The following is a 16,965-nucleotide window of genomic DNA, read 5'->3' on the forward strand; positions in this document are numbered from 1 at the left end:
CTTAGTAAAAGTATGTTTATGATACAGTAATGTGGATACCATATTTTATCAAGTAAATATTGTGTCAATACATTTAATGTGTTTTGTGGAAAGTATAGCAGTGATTGTTTTTAATAGTATTATGGAAATCACTCTATAGAAGTCATTCAATAAGAAAAAATGTTGTGGTTTAAAAATTGAATGGATTTTAAAGGCTTAGGTGATAGGAATTGACCTGAAACAACTGAAGTTGCTTCTTTTCATGTGAACATTTTTTCTTAAAATATTAAAGGTTTTAGAAATGGTCATCTTCTTTAATAATATTATTGTGACCAAAATCTTCGTTTTTTTGAAGTGAGCAGTTATGAGGAGGAATTGTAAAAAAAAAAAAAAAAAAAAAAAAAAAAAAGGTCTTTATGGGAAGCATACTCATGAAGCTGAAGGGAGTAGTGTACAAAGCATCTATGATTGGCAAGCAGAAAACAAGTATATTTTAAAAACACTCTTAAATTAAAGCCCTTCTAAATTCTAACTGATTTCTGATTTCTAGCTTGATTTCCTTTCTGGGTTGAATACTTATGAGATATAATTATATAACAGGATAAGAAAACCATGTAACTTCTACTAAATTCGATTTTCTTATTTTAATTTAGCATGTATGCCAAGAGGCACTGTCATTTAGGTATGGAGATAAAGAGCTTAGCTGGACTTTTGTATTTTAAGTTAGAAAGTTATCCTTTAACCTTTTAATTGTGTTTGGGAATTTCTTTCCTGTAACATTTTTACAACTTTTCAATAACCTTAAGATAGACTATTCTATTCAAATTAAGGTATGTGTTATAAGGTGTATGAAGAGTTTTTCTCTCTCTTTTTAAAAATCTGTTTATTTTACCTCTCCATGCCCTGTTTTGAAAAGGGGGAGAGGGGAGTGCATTGAAGCTTCAGATCCTTTCAGTATATTTGATTTTGGTTTAGTTGTCCAGATACCATCTTTTTAAAGCTGCTGGAAAAGACATGCACCACTTCCCAAATTGGGATGTTCTATGAGACCCCAAAAGCAGATCTTTAATTTTTCAAGTGAATGAGTCATTTATTTCTGTATGAGAGTTACCTTTTATTATCTGCTTGAGGTATTTTTAATTCTGTAAAACTGTGGTTCTTGGTATTGAGAGGGAAACCTACATAGGTCATCATGGAGACTCAGAAAGGACGATGGAGGAGCTTAGGTAGTAACAGGCTGGACTTATTCATACTATTGGACTCTGACCATATTGACCAAACCATCTCTGCTTAGTAAATGAGCAGGGAACTGTGCAGGTTAGAATAGATAACTTGGTGCAAGGTCCCAGAGGAATAAAAGATGAAAAGGCAAGTCTCATTTCCATAAAAACTGGTACAGCTACTACTAAAAATTAGAGACCTTGTTTTTCTTTGTAACTTTTCTAGTGTTTTCCATCCTTTCCTTATAGTGATTATTTGAAAAACAAATCTTTTTTAAATGAAGGGGGGCTTAAAAAGGACTTTAATGCTTGTTTTGGGCACAGTAGGAAAGTGAGAAGGTGAAAAAGCAGTATTGTAGAGTATGTGATGATAAAAGGAAAAGTGATAGGCAGAGACCTATGCAAGGCAAGATTGAGGTGTGGGCAGTGTCTGACCAGGGCAGAGAGTGCCCCGGCTACTATGAATGGAATACTATGTACATGTCTCTGATAGTCAACTGCTTACACAGCAGAGATGCTTTTGTGATTATGTTCTGATCAGTCAACTTGGACCAGATGAATAGGTTGTGGGGATGAATAGGTTGTCAAGAAGTAAAGATTTAGCCCAGTGGGTGTGGCTCAATGGTTGAGCATTGACCTATGAACCATGAGGTCACCATTCGATTCCCAGTGAGGGCACATGCCTGGGTTGCAGGCTTGATCCCCAGTAGTGTGGATTTTATAGCCATCAGTGATATTCTAATGTTCTAAAGCAGGAGTTGGCAAATTACAACCCAAGGGCCACTTCCAGCCCATGTAGCCTATGAGCTAAGAATGGTTTTTATATTCATTAAGGGTTTAAAAAGATAAGCAAACGAATAAAGAAATGAAAAAGAATATGTAACAGAGACTGTATATGGCCTTTATAGCCTAAAATATTTACTATCTGGCCCTTTACAGAAGAAGATTGCTGACCCTTGTATAGCTCAGGCCTAGAGAAAACAAACCCTAGTGTGATTAGAGGTGGGAGCTGACATGCGGGATGTGGTCAGAGATTAAGGGATAATACCGTAAATGATACTAATTAGAGGGTATTGGTGGATGTGGATAGTTGGGTGCAGGTTGATAGGGAGTAAAGTAAAGCTAGGAGAAAGCTAATAGATAGGGCTGAAATTGACAGGACTTGTGGCTATATCTCAAAGAGAATGAAAATCATGGTTAGTCCCTGGCTGGGTGGTTCAGTTGGTTGGAGCATTGTCCTGAATGCCAAAAGGCTGCAGGTTCAGTCTCCAGTCTCGAGGTGTATATAAGAGGCAACCAATAGGTGTTTCTCTCTCACATCTCTCTCTCTCTCTCTCTCTCTCTCTCTCTCTCTCTCTCTCTCTCTCTCTCTCTCCCCTCTCCCCCTCCCTCCCTCCCCCCCATTCCTCTCTGTCTAAAATAAATAAACATATTCTCCAATGAGGATAAAAAAAGGAATAAAAGCATGGTCAGTTGGTATGAAGCAAAGATGATAAGTAAGGATATTGGATATATAGAAATTGGGCACAGTTGGTTATCTTAGAGATAGAAGAGTTCCAGCAATTACTAAATATAAACATTTTAGGGAGAAGATGAAATATCCAATGATGAGGTCAGGATGATGAAGTGTGAGAAATATGATGGTTAGATTCAAGAAGATGATGACAGGGAGACTGTGTACGAGGAAATAATGTGAATTTGATTACTGCAGTTATTAAAGAAAGTGGAAGTCAGAGTGGAGCATGAGGTATATGATGGTAAGGAAGGAAGAAGAGAATGTTGTAAGTAGATGAATTACTCTAAATGGGGTTAGGGGGGAATGATGGTGACAATTAAGTGGTTCTCCATTTGCTCTGGCCCCTGAGAGAAGAATTTTCCATCTCTTTGACATGGTAGGTGATAGAAGGTAGATAAAAAGGCTGCAGGGAAGATGTGGTATACTTAGGCCTTGAATATGGGAAGAGCAAAGTAGTAGATTTGTTTCAAGTTGTAAAATGAAGCTCTCAAAATAAAAGTAGTTGATTATTGCATAGATGTATAAATGTTTTATTTATATAACTCATCCTGTGGAAAATTTTTGTTTGACATTAGTACTTCTTATTGCGTGTAAAATTCATTTTTTTGTAATGAAGTTATTAGGGTATAATACTAAAAATATATATTTAATTGTGAACATAGACTAAAATAACATGGCAGGTAATGGCTCTTTGAAATATTAAAACAGTTTGGGTTGGGCTAGTAGATCTAAATCACTTGGGCTTGATAGTGGTCCTTCAGTGACAATGTTAATGTGGCGTCTATATTATAGTATATGAAGCTTTGTTATTAGACATACATATAAGAAGATAATATGCCTTAGCCGTTAAAAATCAAGTGCAGGGGACTCCCCTGGCCTCTGAAAGATAAAGCAGGAGCTATTGGTAGCTGCTTTATGTTTTTCTGCATTGATGGACAAAGTGATTCCTGCATATAGCATAATTATTAGCATAATTTCATGGTAATGAAGGAGGAACTCTTCTCTGCAAAGGGCTAAAAATATGAGAAGCAGACAAAAGGTAAATAGAAATTTTCAGTGCACTAAATTTAAAGTTATTGGCTGCTCTTATAAAAGCCTCTTTACTTTTTTCTGGAGAATTAGATTATTTCCTGATAATAAGAAATCCTAAATACCTAAAACTTCATTTTAAATTCAATGATTAACTTTTGGAATGTTGTTAAAGATTAATTTATATTTATTTTGAGTAGTAAAAAGACAATACCTTATTATGTCATTTACTTTAATTTTATTTTTGTGTTGTGTTTTTCCCCACTCAGTTATTACAAAGAATACAGCTAAAAGACAGTCTTCCCTTTCCAAAGCAACCCAGCAGTCAATGCAGTCTTCAAAGAAAACTGCTGTAGCACTCCCAACACAACCGACCAGGAAGTCAGGACGGGTTAAACCACCTGGATGTCCTCCAGCCCCCAAGAAAGAAAGTACTGCTAAAAATGTCACACCAAAGAAAAAAGTCCCAAAAAAGGTTTGTTGTGCCTTCTACTAATTTGTATTATAGGTCTGTGTAGTGCCTTATTATTTATAACATATAGTTAAGATTTACTAAGAGTATGATGAAGCCCTTTAGGAGTTTACTAAGAATACACACACACACACACACACACACACACACACACACACACACGGCTGTTTACGGCCTACATAGCCATTGAGATTGATATTTCTTTTCTTGGGTAAAAGTAAAACTTTGAATAGTGTTTGACCTCTTAAAAACCATATTGAGATTAGCTGGCACTGCAGCTGTGAGTCCAGCGCAGAGCGGTATAGCCACTACAGATACCTGATATTGTGTTCTGAGGAGTGGCCAGTGGTGGGATGGAATGGGCCAGGGCCCGTTTTCACTGAGATGTACTACGGATCAGCATGTACCAGAGGTGGAAGTCCAGTTCAAACGCAAGAGGACAAACGTAGAGGCTGTCCTCTATTGAGCAACAGAGTGTGCCATCTCAGCAGCAGCAAATGCCAGTGGTGGACTTTGAGGCAGAACTGAGGCAGGCATTCTTAGCTGACACACCAGGAAATGGTTAAAGCAGTCTTGAAACATCCCAGGTAGCTGATTCCAAGCAAAAAACCAGGCTCCACCTACTGTTGGAAGCTTCTGCCCCAGCTTGCATTGTTTGTAGCAAAATCTGCATCATACCTCTTTGTCTGTAGCCTACCCTTTGGTCTTTTTTTTATTGCTTAAAGTATTACAAAGGGTATTACATATGTTCCTGAATTCATCACAATCACAGAGGATCAAGTCCATGTGTTTTTTTCTAAAGCCTTGAAGGTGCCAATGAAGATTTGGCCATCTTGAAGGATACAATTCATTCTATATGTTCTGCAGCATTTTGCTGCTCTTTCCCACAGTCATGATTGCTGTTCCACCAAATCAAATATCTACAGTAAAGTTTCTGGATCCTTAAGACCAAAGGGTATTACACATATGTAACGTGAAGCAGCCAGAATGTGAAGAAAAGCAGGTTTGGGGTCTGGTGCTGCATGGGGAGAACTTGGTTTCCATGAGTGTGGAGGTACGTCCCTCCAAAGATACTGGCATTGTTTGAGTGCCCCTGTTGGAGCTGCAGGAGGTGCTGGAGTTGGCAGGGCCACTAGCAGAGGAGTACCAGCTGGTGTTCCAATTCCTCAGGTTCTTGTTGGATTACCAGACTCTGTCTAAGGGATTGGGAGACCATTCCAGCAGGTAATGACTCCACATGGAAGAGACACTGTAGCAGCTGCTGCAGTTGCAGCCACTTGCAGCATTGCTGGAGCCCCAACTCAGTACCCATCAGCCAGGGACTCCCCCCACATCAATGAGCCAAGTAACCCCACCTCCATACATTATTACTTCTCCACCTGGTATGAGGCCACCCATGGGATAACCAGTTGGGCTTCTCCCTGCTTGAGGGATGCCAATAGTCATGCCCCCTCCAGGAATGAAGAGGTCCATCTCCCTCAGGAATGAGTCTACCAAGACCCTAGGGTACTATTGATCCTTAGTTACTTTTTTTCCTGCAGTGTGTCTTGTAAAACTGTGTGGAGTGTTTGTGAGCTTTTGTCCCCACTGTGCTGCGTTCATATTTGCTAATAAATGCATAGAGCAATTAAACTGGGAAAGAACCTCCAAAACCACTTTGAAAGTACTGCATGAGCGTGTTTATGTTCAGACAGTTTATTTAAAACTCAGTATATTTTACAAATAAGTCTGAGATGAATTTTACTGTACATAAATTATACTTCAAACTTGGGGGATTGGGGAAATCAGTGTGGTCAATTTAATGATGCTAGATCTATATTCTATTCAACTGACTTCCTCAAAGAAAGCAACTCTAAAACCTGGAAATAATAGAAAAGTCAGCTACCTGAAGACACTGGAGAATGAATGGAAACTGACAGACTCTGGGGCGGGGGGGTTGGAGTACACAGAGTAGGAAGGGTGTTATACAAAATTTTGTATCTGGCAAAAATACCCTTCAAGATTGAAGGGGAACTAAAAGATTATATTTTTAGATAAAGCATGCATAGAGAATTCATCACTGGCAGTCAAGCACTATAAGAAATGCTGAAGAAAGCTTATCTCTGGGTAAATAAACAAATGACTTACTTTTGGACATTTTTCTTCTTAGTATCTTTAAAATAATGTAATTGTTTAAAACAATAATTATAGTCTTGTGGGGTTTATAACATACATAGATAAAATGCATAAAACAGTTATAGTATAAAGTCTTGGGTTGGGGGAATGGATTTGTGTCAATGTAAGGCTTCAACATTGTATGTTAAGTAGTACAGTATTAACTTTATGGATTGGACATTGTAATCACCAGGGTATAGTGTAAAAATACAAATGCAAAGAAGCATAGCTAAAAAGCCACTTAAGTAATTAAAAAAAGATAAGGACGAATGGAGGAGCAAAACACAGAGTAGACAAACAGAAAATGGTAGATCCAGACATAAACACATTAAAAATTATTTTTAAAATTAGTGGACTAAACTCTCTAATTTAAAGACAGAGCTTAAGAAGGTGAAGGGATTACGCATAACAATATTATCACATAGACACAATGAAATAGCTCCTAGGAAACCTCAAAAGTTGATCTAAAATAAAGTATTAGTGATGTTTAATAATGCCCAGAGTACATTTGGTTCTTATATACAACTAGAGGCCTGGTGCATGAAATTCATGCAGGGGGGTCGGTCCCTCAGCCCAGCCTGTACCTTCTCCAGTCCAAGACCCCTTGAGGGATCAGGCCTAAACCGGCTGTCAGACATCCCTCTCGCAATCTGGGACTGGTGGCTCCTAACTGCTCACCTGTCTGCCTGCCTACTTGCCCCTAACCGGTTTCTCCTGCTGGCCTGATCACCCATAACTGCTCTCCCCTGCCAGACTGATCACCCCTAACTGCTCTCCCCTGGCAGACTGATTGCCCCTAACCGCCTCTGCCTCGGCCCCCGCCACTGTGGCTTTGTCTGGAAGGATGTCCAGAAGGATGTCCAGAAGATGTCTGGTCTAATTAGCATATTACCCTTTTATTAGTATAGATAGGCATAATTTTACATACAAGCTGATTGTAATGTTGTCAGAATTATCTATCTATCTATCTATCTATCTATCTATCTATCTATCTATCCATCCATCCATCCATCCATCTATCCTAAACAACCGTTTCTCTGGTTGCTATGATGCGCACTGACCACCAGGGGGAAGATACTCAATGCACAGGCATGGAAACATGGAACAGACTGGTGAATCTAAGGGGAGAGGAGGAAGGGTGGGAAGAGATTAACCAAAGAACTTACATGCATACAAGAGGCCCGGTGCACAGAGTCATGCACCAGTGTGGTCCCTTGGCCTGGCCTGTGGGGATCAGGCCGAAACCTGCAGTTCAACATCCCCCGAGGGGTCTTGTACACTGGGCCTCTAGTCTTATATAATACTAGGGGCCCGGTGCACGAAATTCGTGCACTGGGTGTGTGTGTGTGTGTGGGGGGAGTGTCCCTCAGCCCAGCCTGCCCCCTCTCACATACTGGGAGCCCTCAGGCATTGACCCCCATCACACTCCAATCGCAGGATCGGCCCCTTGCCCAGGCCTGACGCCTCTGACAGAGGCGTCAGGCCTGGGCAGGGGACCCTCATTTCCCCCCATCACTGGTTCTGCCCCCAGCCCAGGCCTGATGCCTCTGGCTCAGGCGTCAGGCCTGGGCAGGGGACCCCCAGACCCCTCCGATTGCTGGCTCTGCCCCTTGCCCAGGCCTGATGCCTCAGCCAGAGGTGTAGACCCCAATCATCCTCCGATCGCCTGATTGGCCCCTTGCCCAGGCCTGACGCCTCCGCCAGAGGTGTCAGGCTTGGACAGGGGACCCCCATCTCCCCCCGATCACTGGCTCTGGCCCCCGCCCAGGCCTGAGGCCTCTGGCCCAGGAATCATGTCTGGGCAGGGGACCCCCAGCTCCCCCCGGTTTCAGGCTCCGCCCCTGCCCAGGCCTAAGCCTCTGGCCAAGGCATTAGGCCTGGGCAGGGGACTCCCAGCTCCCCGCGATCTCCTGCTCTGCCCCTGCCCAGGCCTAACGCCTCTGGCCAAGGCATTAGGCCTGGGCAGAGGACTCCCAGCTCCCCACGATCTCCCGCTCTGCCCCTACCCAGGCCTAATGCCTCCGGCCGAGGCGTTAGGCCTGGGCAGAGGACCCCCAGCTCCCCGCGGTTGCAGGCTCCGCCCCTGCCCAGGCCTAACGCCTCTGGCCTAGGTGTCCAGCCCGGGCAGTGGGGACCCGCAGTGGCAGCGGGGGGTGCCGCGATCGCGCGGGCTCCGCCCCTGCCCCTGCAGGACGCCTCTGGCTGAGGCGTCCGGCTCGGGCAGCGGGGACCCGCAGCTGCAGCGGCCCCGCGATCGTGGGCTCTGCTTTAGGCCCAGGCAAGGGACCCCTAGCTCCTGGGACTGCCAGCTTCGACCGTGCCCAGCTCCCATCGCTGGCTCCACCCCTACTTCCTGCTATCACTGGCCAGGGCGGCAAAGGCGCCTGATTCTCTGATCATGGCTGGGGGGCAGGGCAAAGGCGGCCCCAGGGCCACCTTTGCCCTACCCCCCACCTCTTAGCTCCCCCCTGGGTTTCTGATCACGGTCAGTGGCAGGAGGCTTCTTCCATCTTTCCCTTTCGCCTCCCTGCATTGTGCCTACAAATGCAAATTAACCGCCATCTTTGTTGGCAGTTAACTGCCATCTTAGTTGGCAGTTAATTTGCATATAGCCCTGATTAGCCAATGAAAAGGGTAGCGCTGTACGCCAATTACCATTTTTCTCTTTTATTAGTGTAGATGGAGAAATGCAGACTAGATACAGTTAAAACCAGATGAGTGACTGCTTTCTAAAGACAACTCTGTCTGTCTTATTGAAGTCCCTCACCTCCATTGAATGTATTATTGTTGGATTATATTTACAGAGTTTTTTTTTAGCAGTGTGAGAAAACTTGTCTTATAGAGAACCTCAAAAAATAAAACAAGTTTTACAGTGAACTATTTTGGCTAAGGTGTGACCAGTTGGAGCAGGGGTAGCACTGGGAATCTCAGCTTCCTGGTCTCTTTTTCTCCTACTTGACCAGATCATGGGCCCCTCTGAAGAGCATAGTGTGAAAGTACTGTAGTTACACACACACACACACACACACACACACACACACACACACACACACACACGGGTTTCCAACCCTGAGGACTTCTGGCAACTGATCATTTGTTGACCAGTTATGTCAATGCTTTTCCGACCTTCTTGGCTTGGAATGTTTTTTAAAGAATAATGCATACTTGCGTTTTTTGTTGTTGATTTTTTAACAGGAACAATCTATTCCTGTTATGTGTTCCACATCTACAACTTCTATAAAGATGCTGACCAGAGGCAGAGGTGTTGAATATAAGGAGCCCAGTCCTGGGTCATGTAAAATAGTGATGTCTACAGGTAAATTAGTATTTTAAAAGACTATAAAATTACTAATCTTTTATTATGTATTATTTTCAGTATCTTTGAAGTCCTGTAAGTAAAACAATAGGAGAAAAGATAATAATAAACATTTCTTTAAGCATTTTTCATGTTTTTTGAAATTCTCATTGTTCATTTTGATGTTAAGGAAAAAGAGTCTGTTTAAATACATGAGTCACTCAATACTCTTAAAAGTTTTTATCCATCTTAGTAAGATTTATAAAATTTACATTGTCAAATTTATTTTTGTTTTTCCTTTATATCATTTCACAATTTGTACTATTGCCTATATGTATTTTTAAAAGCTACGTCAAGCCTTTTTTTAGTGCCTTTTATAATCTTGACAGATCATTGCCTGTTAAGGGGCATGATGACTTTAAATTGTTCTCTGCTTTGTGAAGAGTATGAAATGACCAGACCCAGACTAATAAATTCCTTTTATTTGTCATCTCCTACACATTTTTTTATTCCTTTTCTATTTTTTAAAGCATGTTCTGCTTCCTCTCCTAGATCCTTAATGACTCCCCTATACACTTCTGTTCCCTGGACTTTGTACCACTATTTTTCTTTCCTGACTAAAGAGAAATTAAATTTTAAGTTTTTGAAATGAAAATCACCTTTAAAATTGATTATTGCAGCATACCTCATTTTATCAGTTTATTATTTCTGACTTTTAGGAGAGACTAGCAAAATGAGTATAATGCAAAGGAGGTTAAGTTTTTTATAGCTATTTCATTTCTGTGAGAGAGTCCATCTTTTCTATTGCCAGAAAGTTGAATTATGATAAAGTTCAACATAGAGAAGGTGAGATTAATGAGTTTTTATTAGACTATGTATATATGAAAATTTTACAATTTAAATTAAGTAATGGGTAACGAATAAAAATAATGTGCTTGAATTTGTTTGGTAATGTACCGTCATATTGTTATATTGTTGATTTGTTTATTCTCAGTGAAGAAAAATTGACATTTGGTAATTGTAGATGATTTGCTTCTAAATCATATGTTTTTATTATACTAAGGAAAGCATTTATTTTTAAATTTTCTTCAGTGAACCTTTTCTTCAGTGAACACATTTTTATTTTCTTTTTTAAAAATAAATCTTTATTGTTCAGATTATTACAGTTGTTTCTTTTTCCCCCCATAGCTCCCCTTGACCCGGTTTTCACCCCACCCCCTGCCCTTACCCCGTGCACCCCCCACACCCTCTTCCTCCCAAGAATTGTCAGTCCACTCCCTTTCTATGCCCCTGATTCTATTCTATTCATAAGTTTATTCTGTTCATCAGATTTTTTATTCACTGGATTTTTTTATTGTTTTATTGCTTAAATTATTACAAAGGGTATTACATATGTGTCCTTTTTTCCCCCCCACCCTTGAAAATCCCCTGGCCTCCCCTACCCCCCAGTGTCTTATGTCCATTGGTTATGCTTATATGAATGCATACAAGTCCTTCCGTTGATCTCTTACAACCCTCCCTCCTGTCCCCCAACCCTCCCCGGCCTTCCAGCTGCAGTTTGACAATCTGTTTGAGGCAGCTCTGCCTCTGTATCTATTATTGTTCATAAGTTTATAATGGTCTCTATTATCCATGAATGAGTGAGATCATGTGGTATTTTTCCTTCATTGACTGGCTTATTTCACTTAGCATAATGCTCTCCAGTTCCATCCATGCTGTTGCAAATGGTAAGAGTTCCTTCTTTTTTACAGCAGCATAGTATTCCATCATGTAGATGTACCACAGTTTTCTAATCCATTCATCTACTGATGGGCACTTAGGCTGTTTCCAGATCTTAGCTATGGTGAATTGTGCTGCTATGAACATAGGGGTGCATATATCCTTTCTGATTGGTGTTTCTGGTTTCTTTGGATATAATCCTAGGAGTGGGATCACAGGGTCAAATGGGAGTTCCATTTTTAGTTTTTTGAGGAAACTCCATACTGTCTTCCATAGTGGCTTCACCAGTCTGCATTCCCACCAGCAGTACACAAGTGTTCCTTTTTCTCCACATCCTCTCCTGCACTTATCGTTTGTTGATTTGTTGATAGCCATTCTGACAGGTGTGAGATGGTACCTCATTGTTATTTTGATTTGCATCTCTCAGATGATTAGTGACTTTGAGCATGTTTTCATATGTCTCTTGGCTTTCTGAATGTCCTCTTTTGAAAGGTGTCTATTTAGATCCTTTGCCCATTTTTTGATTGGATTGTTTATCTTCCTTTTGTTAAGTTGTATGAGTTCCCTATAAATTTTGGAGATTAGGCCCTTATCAGATATGACATTGGAAAATATGTTTTCCCATGCAGTGGGCTTTCTCGTTGTTTTGTTGATGGTTTCTTTTTCTGTGCAGAAGCTTTTTATTTTGATGTAGTCCCATTTGTTTATTTTCTCTTTAGTTTCCAATGACCAAGGAGCTGTATCGCCGAAGAAATTTCTTCGGCATATGCCTGAGATTTTGTTGCCTTTGGATTCTTCTAGAATTTTTATGGTTTCCCGTTATACATTTAAGTCCTTTATCCATTTTGAGTTTATTTTTGTGTATGGTGTGAGTTGGTGGTCTAGTTTCATTTTCTTGCATTTATCTGTCCAATTTTCCCAACACCATTTATTGAAGAGACTATCTTGGCTCCATTGTATGTTCTTGCCTCCTTTGTCAAATATTAATTGAGCATATTGGTTTGGGCCGATTTCTGGACTCTCTATTCTATTCCATTGATCTATAAGCCTGTTCTTGTGCCAGTACGAGGCAGGTTTGAGAACAGTGGCTTTGTAAACAGTTTGATATCTGGTATTGAGATCCCACCTACTTTGTTCTTTCTCAGGATCGCTGCAGCTATTCGGGGTCGTTTTTTATTCCAGATGAATTTTTGGAGAGTACGTTCTAGACCTGTGAAGTATGCCGTTGGTATTTTAATGGGAAGTGCGTTGAGTTTATAGATTGCTTTGGGTAGTATGGACATTTTAATGATGTTGATTCTACCAATCCATGAACACGGTATGTTCTTCCATCTGTTTATGTCTTCCTCTATCTCTTTTTTTCAACGTCCTGTAGTTTTCTGAGTAGAGGTCTTTTACCTCTTTAGTTAAGTTTATTCCTAGGTAGCTTAATTTTTTTGGTACGATGGTAAATGGGATTGTTTTTATAATCTCTCTTTCTGAAAGTTCACTATTGGTGTACAGAAATGCCTTAGATTTCTTGGGGTTAATTTTGTATCCTGTTACATTGCCAAATTCATGTATTAAGTCTAGTAGTTTTTTGATGGAGTCTCTAGGGTTTTGTATGATCATGTCGTCTGCAAATAAGGACAGTTTTACTTCTTCTTTTACAATTTGGATGCCTTTTATTTCTTCTTCTTGCCGAATTGCAATGGCTAACACTTCCAGCACAATGTTGAACAGGAGTGGTGAGAGTGGGCATCCCTGTCTTGTTCCTGTTCTTAGGGGAAATGGTGTTAGTTTTTGTCCATTGAGTATGCTGTTGGCTGTGGGCCTGTCATATATGGCTTTTATTATGTTGAGGTATGATCCTTCTATTCCCACCTTGCTGAGAGTTTTTATCAAAAATGGGTGTTGGATTTTGTCAAATGCTTTTTCTGCATCAACTGATATGACCATGTGGTTTTTTTCTTTCAGTTTGTTTATGTGATGTATCACGTTTATTGATTTGCGGATATTGTACCATCCTTGCATCCCTGGGATAAATCCTACTTGGTCATGGTGTATGATCTTTCTGATGTACTGTTGGATCCGATTTGCTAAGATTTTGTTGAGGATTTTGGCATCTGTGTTCATGAGCGATATTGGCCTGTAATTCTCTTTCATTGTGTCGTCTTTACCTGGTTTTGGTATTAGGGTGATGCTGGCTTTATAGAATGAGCTTGGAAGTGTTCCTTCCTCTTGAATTTTTTGTAGTAGTCTGAGGAGGATAGGTTTTAGTTCTTCCTTGAATGTTTGGTAAAACTCCCCTGTGAAGCCGTCTGGTCCTGGGCTTTTGTTTGCTGGAAGCTTTTTGATGACTGCTTCAATTTCTTCCATAGTTATTGGCCTATTGAGATTTTTAGATTCTTCCTGATTGAGTTTTGGAATGTTGTATTTTTCTAGGAATATGTCCATTTCCTCCAGGTTGTCTAGTTTGTTGGAGTAGAGTTGTTCATAGTATTTTCTAACAATCCTTTGTATTTCTGTGGGGTCTATTGATATTTCTCCTCTTTCATTTCTGATTTTGTTTATTTGGGTCCTCTCTCTTTGTTTCTTGGTGAGCCTGGTTAGAGGTTCATCAATCTTGTTTATCCTTTCAAAGAACCAGCTCTTGGTTTTGTTGATCTTTTGTATGGTTTTTTTGGTTTCTATGTCATTTATCTCCGCTCTGATATTTGTTATTTCCTTCATTCTGCTTACACTGGGCTTTTCTTGTTGCTCTCTTTCTAACTCTTTGAGTTGTAGAGTTAGGTAATTTATTCTCATTGTTTCTTGTTTCTTGCAGTAAGCTTGTAGAGCTATGAACTTCCCTATGAAGACTGCTTTCGCTGTGTCCCAAGGTTTTGGATTGTTGTGTTTTCATTGTCATTTGTTACCATGATGTTTTTTATTTCTTCTTTGATCTCCCTGGTAACCCAGTCATTGTTTAATAGCATGCTATTTCGTTTCCATGTGTTTGATTTTTTTGGATTGTTTTTATTGTAGTTGATTTCCAGTGTTATGCCATTGTGGTCTGAGAAGATGCTTGATATGATTTCAGTCTTCTTGAATTTGAAGAGACTTTGCCTGTGACCTAATATATGGTCTGTCTTTGAAAATGACCCATATGCACTTGAGAAGAATGTATATTCTGTGGCTTTGGGGTGAAATGTTCTGAAGATGTCAATTAATTCCATCTGATCTAGTGAGTCATTTAGGATTGATGTTTCTTTGCTTATTTTTTTTTAGAGGTTTTGTCCAGTGGTGTAATGGGGTGTTGAGGTCCCCTACTATGATTGTATTGCTGGCAATCTCTCCCTTGATCTCCTCCAGAAGATTTCTTAAGTATTTGGGTGCTCCTATATTGGGTGAATATATGTTTACCAGAGTTATTTCTTCTTGTTGAATTGCTCCCTTTACTATTATGAAGTGGCCTTCCTTATCTCTTTTTCTGTCCTTCACTTTGAGATCTAATTTGTCAGATATAAGTATTGCTACCCCAGCTTTTTTTCCATTTCCATACACCTGAACAACCTTTTTCCATCCCTTCACAATCAGTCGGTGTGCGTCTTTTTTTCTGAGGTGGGTTTCTTGTAGACAGCAGATATATGGGTCATGTTTTCTTATCCACTCAGTTACCCAATGTCTTTTGATTGGGGCATGTAATCCATTTACATTTAAAGTTATTATTGATAGATACTTGTTAGTCGCCATTTTTGTTCTTTACACTGTGTTCCTTCTTTGTTTCCTATTTTTTCTTTTTACAGCAGACCCTTTAGCATTTCTTCCATTGCTGGTTTGGTGGTAATAAACTCCCGTAGACCTTTTTTGTCTGTGAAGCTCCTGATTTCACCCTCCATGTTGATTGATAGCCCTGCTGGGTACAGTATTCTTGGATTCAGACCCTTCCTTTGCATGACTTTGTATATTTCATTCCATTCCCTTTTTGCCTGATGTGTTTCTGTTGAGAAATCAGTCGCTAGTCTGATGGGGCATCCTTTGTAGGTAAATTTCTTTCTCTCTCTGGCTGCTTTTAAAATTCTTGATCTGTCCTTGGTATTTGCCAATTTAATTATAATGTGCCTTGGCATCGGTCTTTTGGGGTTCATTTTGTTTGGGACTCTGTGAGCTTCTTGGATCTGTGTGAGTTTTTTCTTGCCTATATCAGGGAAGTTTTCTGTCATTTTCTCAAACAGGTTTTTTATTCCTTGCTCAGTTTCCTCTCCTTCTGGCACCCCTATTATTCGGATGTTGTTTCGTTTCATGTTGTCCCAGAGTTCTCTTAGGCTCTCCTCCTGCTTTTTAATGTTTTTTTTGTTTTTTTTTTTTTCTAGAAGCTGCTCTGCTTGGGTGTTTTTTCCTACCTTGTCTTCTAGCTCACTGATGCGGTCCTCTGCTTCTTCTAGTCTACTGTTGATGCTTTCTATTGAGTACTTTGTAGCAGTGATGTCATTTTTCATTTCTTCTTGGTTTTTCTTCATTTCCTCTTGATTCTTACACATATTGTTGAATTTGTCTTCCATTCTTTTCATCCACCTTATGACCATTTCTTTGAATTCTTTCTCTGACAGGTTGCTTGCCTCCATAGTCTCCATATCGATTACTTGCTTTTCTGGTGATGCCTGTTTTTCTTTCATATGTGGGCGGTTTCTTTGTCTCCCCATAATCTCCCTTCTCCAGGTGTTTGGGTATGTAGTTCTCTCTCTGCTGCGTTGATTTAAAGGCACAAAATACAACCCAACGAGGCACAACGTACAAGGCACTGAACACAAATGTATTCACGATATTAATAACCCCCAATAAAGGTGACCACCCAAGCAAAGAGAATTAGGGGATATGGAAGAAAGAAGAGAAAAAGAAAAGAAAGGAGTGCAAAAATGAAATTGGGAAAGGGGGGGGGAAGTAAGAGAGAAAAGAGAGAGAATGAAATAGAAGAGGGGAAGAGACTATTTATACGGCAAGAAAACTCCAATAGAACTGCCACTAATCCCAACAAATTCCATCAAAACGTCCCTGGAGATGAATGCAAACTACAAACAACCACTAATATTAAATGAGGTGAGGGAAAACAGAAGCACAAAAATAACCGGGAAAAAAAAAAACAACAACAACAGAAAAAGCAAAACAAAACAATCTCACAAACAAGCATAACAACCCCCAATATACTCAGCAATCAAGCAAACAAGAACAAAACGACAGAGAGAAAAAAAACTTGGATAGTGAAGAAATATAAGAGAGAGGTGTATATGGATTTAGAGCAGGGGATTGGAAATTAGATATATAAGTAGGGTGAAATTTTGACGGGATAAAAAGAAGGAATAGGGAAAATCTACAGCAGGAATAGGGTAAGAGAAACAGGACAATAAAAGGGGAAAAGTGAGGAAGAGAGTTTTGGCATAAAGGTAAAGTTGAGGTAGAGAAAAATGATGCTAAAGGAACGATGAAAATAGAATGTAGAACACTAATCCCAAAATAAAATAAAGAGAAAATAAAATGACACTTTAAAAAATGGTAGTAGTAATAATACTGGTTAAAAATAAAAATGTAGTAGTTAAAAAGGTAAAATCAGGTGATATAAAAA

At 40.0% G+C, this 16,965-nt stretch overlaps 1 protein-coding gene and 1 pseudogene across 14 annotated transcripts in view; both read left to right on the plus strand.

The window, feature by feature from the left end:
- Nucleotides 1-16,965, plus strand: part of SCML2 (Scm polycomb group protein like 2) — a 112,427-nt gene that overhangs the window by 58,475 nt on the left and 36,987 nt on the right. For all 14 annotated transcript variants that reach the window (XM_036305653.1, XM_036305654.1, XM_036305648.1 and 11 more), the window contains 2 exons: nt 4,014-4,219; nt 9,566-9,686. In XM_036305653.1, coding sequence (XP_036161546.1) covers nt 4,014-4,219; nt 9,566-9,686 — 327 coding nt within the window. The remainder of the gene's footprint in view (nt 1-4,013; nt 4,220-9,565; nt 9,687-16,965) is intronic.
- Nucleotides 4,570-4,782, plus strand: LOC118654328 (annotated as a pseudogene).

This window comes from Myotis myotis, unplaced genomic scaffold (genome assembly GCF_014108235.1).
Source record: "Myotis myotis isolate mMyoMyo1 unplaced genomic scaffold, mMyoMyo1.p scaffold_m19_p_4, whole genome shotgun sequence".
Classification (NCBI taxonomy): Eukaryota; Metazoa; Chordata; class Mammalia; order Chiroptera; family Vespertilionidae; genus Myotis; species Myotis myotis.